The sequence below is a fragment of the Arachis ipaensis genome, chromosome B09 (assembly GCF_000816755.2).
Source record: "Arachis ipaensis cultivar K30076 chromosome B09, Araip1.1, whole genome shotgun sequence".
Lineage (NCBI taxonomy): Eukaryota > Viridiplantae > Streptophyta > Magnoliopsida > Fabales > Fabaceae > Arachis > Arachis ipaensis.
The window spans coordinates 681932-693215 of NC_029793.2; the positions used below are offsets into that span (position 1 = coordinate 681932).

The 11284-nt window shown below is 36.4% G+C and overlaps 3 protein-coding genes across 5 annotated transcripts; 2 read left to right on the top strand and 1 right to left on the bottom strand.

The window, feature by feature from the left end:
- LOC107618648 lies at positions 7 to 4235 on the top strand. Of its 2 annotated transcripts, XM_016320765.2 has the most exons (10): positions 7 to 233; positions 306 to 597; positions 1314 to 1520; positions 1664 to 1766; positions 2350 to 2429; positions 2520 to 2597; positions 2872 to 2963; positions 3276 to 3387; positions 3530 to 3658; positions 3873 to 4235. In XM_016320765.2, exons 2-10 carry the CDS (start codon positions 310 to 312, stop codon positions 3987 to 3989), a joined length of 1206 nt encoding a protein of 401 aa, XP_016176251.1. In that variant the 5' UTR covers positions 7 to 233; positions 306 to 309; the 3' UTR covers positions 3990 to 4235. The 2 variants fall into 2 exon arrangements, with proteins under 2 accessions (XP_016176251.1, XP_016176250.1); XM_016320764.2 differs by having other exon boundaries at positions 7 to 597.
- On the top strand, positions 5085 to 7961 carry LOC107614704 (F-box/kelch-repeat protein At1g51550). Its single transcript, XM_021112670.1, has 2 exons — positions 5085 to 6063; positions 6811 to 7961. The coding sequence occupies exons 1-2, from the start codon at positions 5604 to 5606 to the stop codon at positions 7776 to 7778; spliced, it is 1428 nt and encodes a 475-aa protein (XP_020968329.1). The 5' UTR covers positions 5085 to 5603; the 3' UTR covers positions 7779 to 7961.
- On the bottom strand, positions 7939 to 11025 carry LOC107618231 (kelch repeat-containing protein At3g27220). Of its 2 annotated transcripts, XR_002354856.1 has the most exons (7): positions 10506 to 11025; positions 9925 to 10154; positions 9485 to 9655; positions 9220 to 9325; positions 8821 to 9027; positions 8080 to 8535; positions 7939 to 8030 (listed from the first exon to the last, which is right to left on the bottom strand). XR_002354856.1 is itself a non-coding variant. In XM_016320238.2 (6 exons), exons 1-6 carry the CDS (start codon positions 10866 to 10868, stop codon positions 8365 to 8367), a joined length of 1248 nt encoding a protein of 415 aa, XP_016175724.1. In that variant the 5' UTR covers positions 10869 to 11025; the 3' UTR covers positions 8054 to 8364. The 2 variants fall into 2 exon arrangements, 1 of the variants encoding a protein (XP_016175724.1); XM_016320238.2 differs by lacking the exon at positions 7939 to 8030 and having other exon boundaries at positions 8054 to 8535.

Below are 11284 nucleotides of genomic sequence, written 5' to 3' on the forward strand. Positions count from 1 at the left end.
ATCCAGGGGCCACGGCGGAACAAAGCAGTCTCCACCATCCCAATCCTCATTCCTCTCTCTCTTTCTCTCTCTCTCTCTCTGCAACATTTGATTCTGTATTCTATATTCCATCATTCTCATCCATTCTTCTCTGCAATCAAAAACCCTTTTTTTTTTTGCTCTTCACATCGTTCTAATGAACACTCATTAAACCCTTCAAAAACCTCTTTTTGTATCTTCTGCCAATCCAGAAGGTAAAGTTGAACTCTTTTTGATAACAATCGTGGTTCAGTTCAGTTCAGTTTTAGATTTTTGCGGTTTTTCAGTTCCATGGAAGCACTATTGTGGAGCTGCGGTTTCATCCCCAAAACCCAAACGAATCTCAACTTATCTCCACACTCTTATTCACTTCCCCGCACTCATTCTTGTTCAATAACCAATCCACCACCTCAATTCCTCAAAATCAAATTCACCAATCACTCACAGTTTCAGCTTCTTCGTCTCTGTGCTCTCCCCAGTGATCTTCCCACCGATCCCAATGAAGAAGAAGCACTAAACAACAACAACAACAACATTGGCTTTCTTTCAAACGAAACGGTGCCGTTTTGTGACCCTCAGGTAATCTTTTCTCATATTCTAACATTCAATGTTATGATTTTTTTTCAGGTGCAAAGCTATTCTATATAGTTTTCTGGTGTTGCATAATGCATACTCAAATACTACATAGTTTCTCAGTGGTTAACACTATTATCAGTTTGTCACTGTATTTAATCATGTCATAAGAAAATTAGGCCAGTCTTTTTGTTCTATGGTTTATTGTCGATTTCCTAATTCAAAATTTTGTCTTTTGTGTCCGAAGATTTGGAGTAAAGCACCACATAGGTTGATTTCCCAATCGTGTTGTTTGAAAAATTCAAACATTATTGGTTTCGCGAAACTGGTGCTTTGTCTGAATTTTTGGCTCATACTGCTGCTCAAAATTGCCCTGCACATTCATCAAGTAAATGAAGTAATGCATAGTGTTACCATTGCTCTGGCTGATGTATGATCTCATGTATTTGCCTATATGTTGGTGTTAGTGTGTTGAGTTTGAATTGTTACGTCGTGCATCCAAATATGACTATGTGTCGGTGAATCAATGTAGTGCTAAGCTTATCAATTTTAAGGGTGGTTTTGCTGAATTGTATGTATTCCTACACTCAAGTCTTGTTAGGTTGTGATGTGTTATTGTGTGTGAATGTGTGTTTTATTCTACTTCACTGTTCATGTGAAGTTGAATGAATAGTGTTTTATCATCGACATTAGACTCAGTTGGGTGGCCTTTTGTTCTGAAGGAAAATTTAAGCGATTCCTATAGTATCGACAAAGATAAGGATGAGCCATTACATTCAGACATGCAATGGACAACTATGACTCCAGGATCTGGTGGGGGTTCCAGGGCCGGACTTTTCAGGACACCAATTTCTGGTGGTGTGCAGAGTGCAACCTCAGCTCATGGTTTACCTAGACCGGCCTTGGCAGTACGCAATTTGATGGAGCAGGTAAGGAGGTACTAATGTTGCCGGGGTAGCTTATATGCTATATTTTATTGTTGTATATTCTACTTAGAGCTGAATTTTAGAATCAGTTTTATTCACAGTTTCTCTTTATACTTTTCAATTACCTTTTCCTTCTGTGATTCAAGGCCAGATTTGCTCATTTGTGCACTGTAATGTCACGAATGCACCACCGACGAGAAGGATATCCATTTGGTTCCTTGGTTGACTTTGCACCAGATTCGATGGGCCGTAAGTCAACAGTTTTTTACATTAGTTATTTGACACTCACTCATGAATATTTTTTCGCATGTCGATTACAATGCTTGGTTGTTCATGATGGTACAAATAAGGTTGATAGTGGATTAAGGTTTGGAGTTCTACTGCAAGGGAACATGTTTGTTAAGAAAGTTAAATAATTGTAAACTGGGCATGTGATATTATAAATGGTTCCAATATATTTTTTATCCTCTCTTGGAGAAGATTGGGATAGCTTAGGCCTTGTGGTGAGTGAGTTCAATGTTCCTGCTTTAGTTGGAGCATGAAATGCATAAGACTCCAATCTAGTTGATGGTTGCCTGTAGTACTTCATAAGCATGTTTAAAATATGATGAAATAAATTAAAAATTCATAGTCTAACTCAAGATTCTTTCCCTTATTAAAGATTTCTCCTTTGCATAAGCTAAATAGAATGTTTCATTTCTGAAGTTTGTCTCGTGGTGATCTTTGCCATATCTTGTAGGTATATATCAGGATGATTATTTGGACTATTATGGTTTACTTGCTTGTTCATAATGTTTATCTATATAACGTGCTTTATATTCTGGTTTTGCAGACCCAATATTTTCTTTTTCACCTCTTGCGATTCACACAAGGAATTTGTTAGCTGACCCAAGATGCACGCTTGTAGTTCAGGTTTGCAATTTAATATTTCCCAAGAGCATCTTATATTTCTGATTCCTGTTTTTCTCCATCTATGAGTTTTATTGACACTTAATTTTATAGATACCTGGATGGAGTGGCTTGTCCAATGCAAGGGTGACCATCTTTGGGGATATTTATCCACTTCCAGAAGATCAACAGGTTATTTACTGATTAATTTGATTTTGTGGAGAAGAAATTGTTGAGCTTATTCCAGATTTTTTACATAACTGGGTCCAAGCCCGGAGAAAAGAGGAGGAATGTGTTAGGCCCTCAACAGCCAAATGTAAAATTCTGTTGAATCAGAATGACATAGAGAAGAAAATGTGAACATTTTTCAATGAAAAGGCAAAAGAAAAAATTGTACTAGTAAATATGGTTATAGCTAACTCCAATTTGAGGATTATTTGCTCATGGTCTTTCTTTGCACCAATAGGAATGGGCTCATAAGCAGTACATTGCGAAACATCAACAGGGGCCTTCTCAACAATGGGGCAACTTCTACTATTTTAGGATGCAGAATATAAGGTTTGCTGCTATCTGATTATAGTTCTTTATCAAATTGATACAGTTGCAGCCATTGCTGAGTGTATCAAACAAAATCTCCGGACATATATTTTTCGGGGCATTCTACCTGACTTTGCTTTTATATATATTTGACAGAGAGTTTTTTGTTTTGTTTGTGTTTTTGGGTTGAATTATAAAACATTCTTATTTTGGATGTCTGGTGAAAGATGTCTTTTTGTTACCTTTGAAATCTTCCAATATATATAGCACTTGCATACAATAGCATAAATGTGGAATTGGGAATTGATTTAATTGGTTCCTCGCAAATGGCAGTGACATATATTTCATTGGGGGCTTTGGTACTGTTGCTTGGGTGGATGTAAAGGAATATGAGACCCTTCAACCCGATAAGATCGCAGTTGATGGTGGTGAACAGAATCTAAAGGTAAACCTTTCTGAAACCTTACTTATGGAATAAAAGGATATATAAAATCTGATTTTGAAAACATTTTCTACTGCTCTTCGAAATAGTTTGTCTATTTTGCCCCACTATAACAACTTTACCGGACATTGATATCTAACAATAGGAACTCAATGCCATCTTCTCAAAGCCCCTAAAGAAGCTTCTATCCAATGATGAGGCCGAGGTAGATGATGCCGCACTCATATCTATAGACAGCAAAGGGACTGATATAAGGGTCCGTCAAGGTGCCCAGGTAAGCTTCTTCGACACAACGGTTATATTAGTTTTCTAAGGCCCTATTTGTTTTCCGTATTCATTTTGTGTTTTCTGTTTTTAGAACTTTACGAAGAAATTAGTGAAAACAAGAAACCGAATTTGATTGTTTTCGCTTTTTCTTTTACAATTCTTTACCATTAGTATTTGTAGCTGCTGCTCTCTAATCTTTCAAGTTTCAATCTCCTGTTCAGTTCAACATTCAAAGGATATCATTTGATGAAGGACAGAGTGTAGAAACCTTAGAAGAAGCCAAAGAAGCTCTTCGGAAATTGATACACAGAGGAAAAGTGTACAATTTGCAGAAATGAAAAGAAAAAAGAAAAACATGAAGATGCCTAACATTATCCTCCTCTTCCCCAGACAAGATTTGGAACTCTTAGAGTTTTCTAATCTTTGACTTTTTTGGACTTGTTAATTTCTGCCCCGGAAAGTGTATTATAATATTATCATGAGACTTGAGGGATCCCTATGTGGGTTATAATGCCATTGTCAAACTAGAAATAACATAATCATCTCAGAACTTTAGAAATAATAATAATAATAATATGCTATTTATTTCTTTTTTATTATTACTAAGATGTTACATATCATTTGGTTTGTTATTTTATGAAGAATATAGTGTTTTATTTTCTTCTAGAAGTTGATCATCTCATGTTTATCTGAGTTACAGATTCTGCCAAATTTCGTTTTAAGGTTTCTAAAATTAAAAGATTTGAAAAAGTAATATGAACATTATTGGTTGAGACATGAGCGTCAATTGTCAAACTAGAATCTTATCTCAAATTCAAAGACGCTACATATTATTTTGTAGTTTAATGTCCTAATTTCCAATTATCAATCCGTTGTTCACTGCATACCATGTCACCATGTCATCATCTAATGACTTGAAACTTCCAACCAAAATTTTCTTGAATGTTTTTATGACAGAAACAACTTCATTTGTAATAGTAGTTGGCATCATTAAAAACGTTAATATTTATTTTATAATTATTTTCTCTCTTAGATTTCTAACAAGATTCAAATAGATATAATAGAATAGAGAGTATAAAACTATAAATAGAAGGAATGTGCATTAAGTGCTATTGATGGATAGCTTCTAACTAAGTTCTACTCTCAAGTTGCAACAATACTAGAGACTATATAGTAAAATTGACATGAACCAATCCTATTCATAAAATTGACAATTACACTATGATCTTGCAAGTGTGTTCTGTATCTTTTTTTTTTTTTCTTTCTTTCTATCTAAGTAATTCTTTTTGGGTGTTAAAGATGAATTCTATTATATATGTTGTCTTAGTCCAAGTAATGTGACATGGCAAATAGGCAGAAAATGGTAGAAAACACAAGCTAAAGCTTGTTGAAACAAGGGGCTCTAGTCTCATCATTTCACAAAAGCAGACAAAGAAAATGGGCACCACACTTATCTGTCCACAATATCAATCTCTTTCCTTTCCCATCCTTTTTTACCATTTCTCTTCTCTTCCCCTCAACACATAATAACTCATGTCACATTATTACTATTATTATTCTTATCCAATACAAACAAACAAAAAACACTTATTTTCACCACTTATATGAAAAAAGCTGTTACTTGTATACATTGTGTGTGTGTGGATATACTGTGAAATCATCAATTTTTGTGTATTTTTGAACATATAGTTTTTGTTTCTTTCTAAACTCACTTGTTGTAACTTTAATTAGCTTCAGTCAAATTAGCTGAATTCTTGGTAATATAAGCATGGGAAATGGAATTTTATTTATCTAAGCATAGATGAAGAAGAAGCCAAGTACTTCAAACTAACCCTGGCTTCATTTTTTGTCTCTCTGGCTTCTTCCCAACACAAGCCAAACTAACTTGCTTGTTTGTTGCAAAGAGTCATAACCATAGATCCATACAACAAAGTAAGAGAGCTTCTATTACCATGGAAGAAGCCAGTGCTAGTGGAAACCATAGTTATAGTGGATCACCAATAACCAACATAGCACAGGACCACCTCTTAACTATTCTTCTCCTCCTCCCCATAGATGCAATTTTCTCACTTTCCATGACCTGTAAGAGGCTCAGAGCTATAACTTCCTCTGATACCCTTTGGAAATATCTTTGCAAAAGGGACTTAGGTTCTTCATGTGTTGATGGACTCATCAATTCTAATTCTTCTTCTTCTTCTTCCTCTTCCATTCACAACAATAATCATCATAACAACCACCATCAGTTTTCATGGATGAGGCTCTACAAGCAAGTCTACAAGATGGATTCTGTTACTTGCCATAGATTTTCTGAGCCACAACATGGTCAATTGGATTTTCCAAGTGCTAGAGCCTCTCACTCTCTCAACTTTGTATCCAATTGTTTAGTTTTGTTTGGTGGTGGATGTGAGGGAGGTTAGTATTTCTGTAATTCTATTCTTATTCATAAGGTCCAAATTCAATGTTCTTTTTCTTGGTTCTTATACTTATTATGTGCATGTTGATCAAAAACATTGACATGGCTCCTTGTTTCACACAAATGGTTATTAGTAACAATACTAAGTATCATATCATATTTGTGTTTTTTGGTTGTTCCCTTTTATTCTGAGACAGAGAGACAAGTCCTTTCCCCACAAGAAAGGGAAAGTGAGTAGAATAGGAAAATATTGAAAGGAATTTGGAATCACATGGCCTTACTATTATGCCATATGTAGAAGGGACATGATAGTTGCTTAGGTCATTGAGTAATCAAGATTATATGAAAGAATGAAGTGAATTCCTACTTGTATTAATGCCATGCTTGACTTGATTATCAGAAACCCATAGTATATATTCCACTATTATATTAGATTGTGATTAGTAAGCATGCAAGTCAACTAATCTAGGAGACTTTCAACTTGAACTTAACATAGAGCTCATGAAGCTTAAACTGCCCCACTTAACTCATTTGCTATGTCTGACTTCTCTTGAGGATAATAAGATATATAGGACAAATGAGAAAATCACTTCTCACTATGTCATGAACGGTTTAGGATATGGTTTCTGCATACTCACAATCATGCTGATTTTCTGTATAACAGAAAGTTTCTATGTCTGCAGAAATTTAACTAACTTCTAACTTTTTGGTATCTGTGTTGTCTGCTTTGCTATATTGGTTTTTAGGACGACATCTTGATGACACATGGGTGGCATATATTGGTAACGATTTCCGGAGTATGCTGAGATGGCAAGCAGTGAATTCAACAAGTCCAAGTGGGAGATTTGGTCATACATGTGTGGAAATGGGTGATTTCCTTGTTCTCTTTGGAGGAATCAATGACCTTGGCAACCGGCAAAATGATACATGGGTGGGGCAAGTTACATACAATGAGAACCATAGTGTTGCATTCTCCTGGAAGATGCTTGATGTTGGAGCAGTTGCTCCACCACCAAGAGGGGCTCATGCTGCTTGTAGTATAGATGACAAGAGAATGCTAATCCATGGTGGAATCGGCCTTCATGGCCTCCGGTTGGGTGACACATGGGTCTTGGAGTTCTCAGATAGCCGCTGCTTTGGCACATGGCATCAGATTGTAGCTCAACCATCGCCTGCACCTCGATCTGGCCACACACTGACTTGCATTGGACAAAGTAGGACAATTCTGTTTGGTGGCAGAGGCCTAGGCTATGAGGTTCTTGGTGATGTATGGATGTTGGATACATGCCAAGGATATCTAAAGTGGGTTCCAATACTATATGATCTGCAGGGCATACCACATAGTGTTTCGCTTCCACGAGTTGGACACACAGCTACCATGGTTTTGGGGGGTAGGTTGCTAATCTATGGAGGAGAAGACTCATACAGACACAGGAAAAATGATTTCTGGGTTTTGGATACAAGTGCTATTCCTTGCACAAGTATGCAGCAATCCACAATGAGATCATCTAAGAGAGTTAAAGACAAAAATATGTGGAAAAGGTGGAAGTCGAGCGGGTATGAACCCATGTGTAGATACCCTCTGGACTCAGGTTTGATAGAGAACTCTTTCTTGTGGAGCTTGTGCTTCAACTTAGGGGCTAGGGATGCAATGTGTACATGGTGTAATCTTATGTGCAGTAGTATCTACCAGTTACATGCCATAATCTTATGACACTGCTGGTGTTATTGTATCAGAGATTGTAAATAGCAGCTCCGTTGCTCAGCCAGTGTCAAAAGTATTCTGTGAATTGTAACTACTAATTAAGGAAGTAATGGTGTGAATAAAGATTAGAAAAACTTAAAAAGATGTATGATGATTAACTTTATTTCAAGTGTAAATTACATTGATTTATAAGATCATGCACTAATCTGAGATTTTAGTTAGGTAATACTCCATAACTTCCCTTATAAGTAAAGGTTTCAACTTTCAAGTAAAACTAGGTGTTAAGGCAACAAGAAGCTTAGACACCTAAATAGGTGTCTCGGTAATATTTACTTGAATGTTCGGTGTCTTTAAACTCAAAACTATACTACATAAGTGAAAGGTATACAAAAGCCGAAAAGGTAAAAATTCTGAATTAAAAAAAAAAATAGGACTCTTAAAAACTATATTGTTGAATGAATTACAGTTACTTTCTAGGTGAATTACAACAATGAATATTCCAGTGACAAAGAATGTGTGTAATATTTTGGGGCTCTCAGCTTCTGCTGCAATTTGTGATCAGTAAGAGGATACTAAAGGTTTCCCCAGCAAGTGATCACACATTTAATTTTAATTTTGTTCTATACATCTCTCCAATGACTTTCTTCGGTGATGGATCATCAGGTCCTTTATCTCTCTGTCCTGAGGTGAAGTACAAATAACCATTCCAAAATCCAACTAGAGTGGTTTTCACTCGGAATGGCAATTTCCCAATCACTGACCACTTCTGCAAAATCAACAACAATGGAAATAAACAATCAGTTACAACTAAATATGATGCTCCTACTTGTAATTGAATTGTATTGTTATTTGCCTTCATTGTAGAATGCATATTCCCTCCATTCACGGATAATTTTGATATGAGTAAAACAACAATGGGGTATTTGTTGACATATGAATGAGAAGTTTGATATCAGAATGTAAAAGGATACACGCAAGTTATTGAATATGAACAAGTATGCATCAATATAGAAAAAAAATTCATAAGTTTCTGTAAAAGAGAAGTCCGTACCAAAGTATTCAAATTAAATTGGAATACTTCTCCATTTAAAACCATCTTCTTGGTTACAGGGTGCTTCTCTGTTGTGCCTCCAGAAATGACAATGGAGTTGTTTACAACCACCCAAGCAAATTCAATATGCGAGTTTGGTTTTGGCATTGATGGTAACGTTTTCCATTTCATCTCATCATCCAACATGTAAACATCACCATAGACTACCTGACATGAAATGGCAATAAACAGTGAGTGGTAGAGAGTGCCAAGGTATTTAAAAGAACAAAAATTTAAGAAATAAAAACCAGAATCGAAAATACATAAATTCAATATCTGCCTCATAGAATTCATGTCAAGGAGAACGATGTGTAGTGGTTATGACAATATGATCAGATCCACTAATAAAAACAACTTTACCTCTAGCCTGCGTGAGCACTTAAAAATAGGTGACCCTGGTTTGGCCATAAAATCACCTTCTTGACCACCAATAACATAAAGCCGGTCATCAACCACAACACAAGACCTAAAAGAATATATATTAACAATTAATAAACTGCACACAGTTGCATTCACACAAGAAAAATTCATATCTGTAAACCCTGATGTTATATGTGCATTGGATTCAAATGACATGCCTGTCATTTTTAACATCTAAAGTTTGCATGTTGGACAGTCCACAAACCTGTGAGGGCCTCCACGAGGAATGGGTATCTCACTTCTCCATTCTTTTTCTAACGGTTTTCCATCCTTCACAGCAAGACTCCAATGTTCTAATCCAGGTGTATGTCGATTTTCCTTACTGCCACCCATCACATGCAGTCTACCCCTCCAAAGTTGAGTTGCTGGCGCATATCTGTATATAATAATGTCAATGAACATGAGTACTGAATGACACTTACGACACTTTAAGATTCAGGGACTTAGCATCGGCATTTTCTTTCTCGATGGCAAACCTATAAAGTGCAAAATATAATGGCTCTACCTTTCTCAGAGGATGCATAAAGGACTACAGTATCAGAGAAATTATCTAGAATATTAAATTTTGCGCAACAATTCGAAACATGCTAAAAAGAAAGACTAGCAAGAAATGATAAAAGTGTTACAGTTCCACATGGTAGATACCTAGGGACAGGCAAGGGAGGCATATCCCTCCATTTCCTTGTTTTAGTGTCCAGCACAAATGTATGAGCCGTAGGACCTCTACACTGCGGTCCATACTGTCCAGTAACAATATATATGTATCTTCCATCCGTCACCATCCCCAAATGTGAGTGTGCCATTTCTTTTGGCATGGCAAAACTTTCTCCCCAAGTATTCGTGGTAAAATTATACACATCAACATGTGAATGTACCTGAAAAGTATGAACAATCAAAACATTTAGGCATACAAATCAGTAATGCCAACTATAGCCTGATCATAAAAATGCTAAAGCAACTTTGTGCATCAATGCTTGAACTCTGAATGATGTAATCAGGACCCTAAAAAAGCCTCGTTTTTCCCTATCTAATATGAAGCTCCATCCAACTAACTAACAAACTCCAACAACTGCAAGTAACTAACTAAAGTGCCAGCTCATCAAATTCCGTTAAGTGAATCTAACTGTAAATACTACAACTGAAAAAGAAAGTAACTAAACAAAGCAAGGCCACATTCGTTGAATTCAATTAAAAAAAAAAAAAAGAAAGAAAGAAAGAATGTTTACAAGATCAATGGTGCCGTAGCCAGCGAAGACGAAGAGAAGATCGTTGATCTGAATAGCGGCGCCGTCGAGACGAGGAACAGGAGCGGAAGCCATCTTCTGCCACTTCAATTGAGGAGCTGGCAAATCGGCGTAAGCCGCGGCCAGCACTCTTCCTTCTCCTCCAAAAGAAGAAGCAGCATCATTGTTGTGCTTTGCTATAGTAATGTTGGTGGTGGTGGGAACAATGAAATGGGAGGAGGAGGAAGAAGAAGAAGCAGAAGAAGAGAGCCAAAGGAAGTTGGCGACGAGGGCGAAACCTAAGAGGCCGACGCAGATAACAACGAGCTTGGCCGACCCAACCTTCACCGACGAAGCCCGAACCATAACTAACTAACTAACTAACTAACCATTCGCATCGAGATTTCAGATCTGTTATGATTGTTTTGGGGATTCAGACTCTCTTGCATAAACCATTTTACCAGCACGCGGTTTTCATCTCCAACATAGATTCCAATCTGTCAATACTATCTCATCTTACTGCTTTGGAATGCTTTTGAATTGGATCCTCTAAATTTTGAATTTACTTTAGAGAATAAAATTTGATCTCTCATCATTTGTTTTATAAGTGGACCAAGAGAAAATATGAGAGAAAAACTATTTAAAGGTGAAAGATCAAACTTTACTCTTTAAAGTGAAATTTAAAATTTAGAAGATCCAAATCCTACTGCTTTATTCATTGGACGGTGACAAATAAATTTACCAAAATTTATATTTTGGATAGATTATTTTTTAATAAAAAA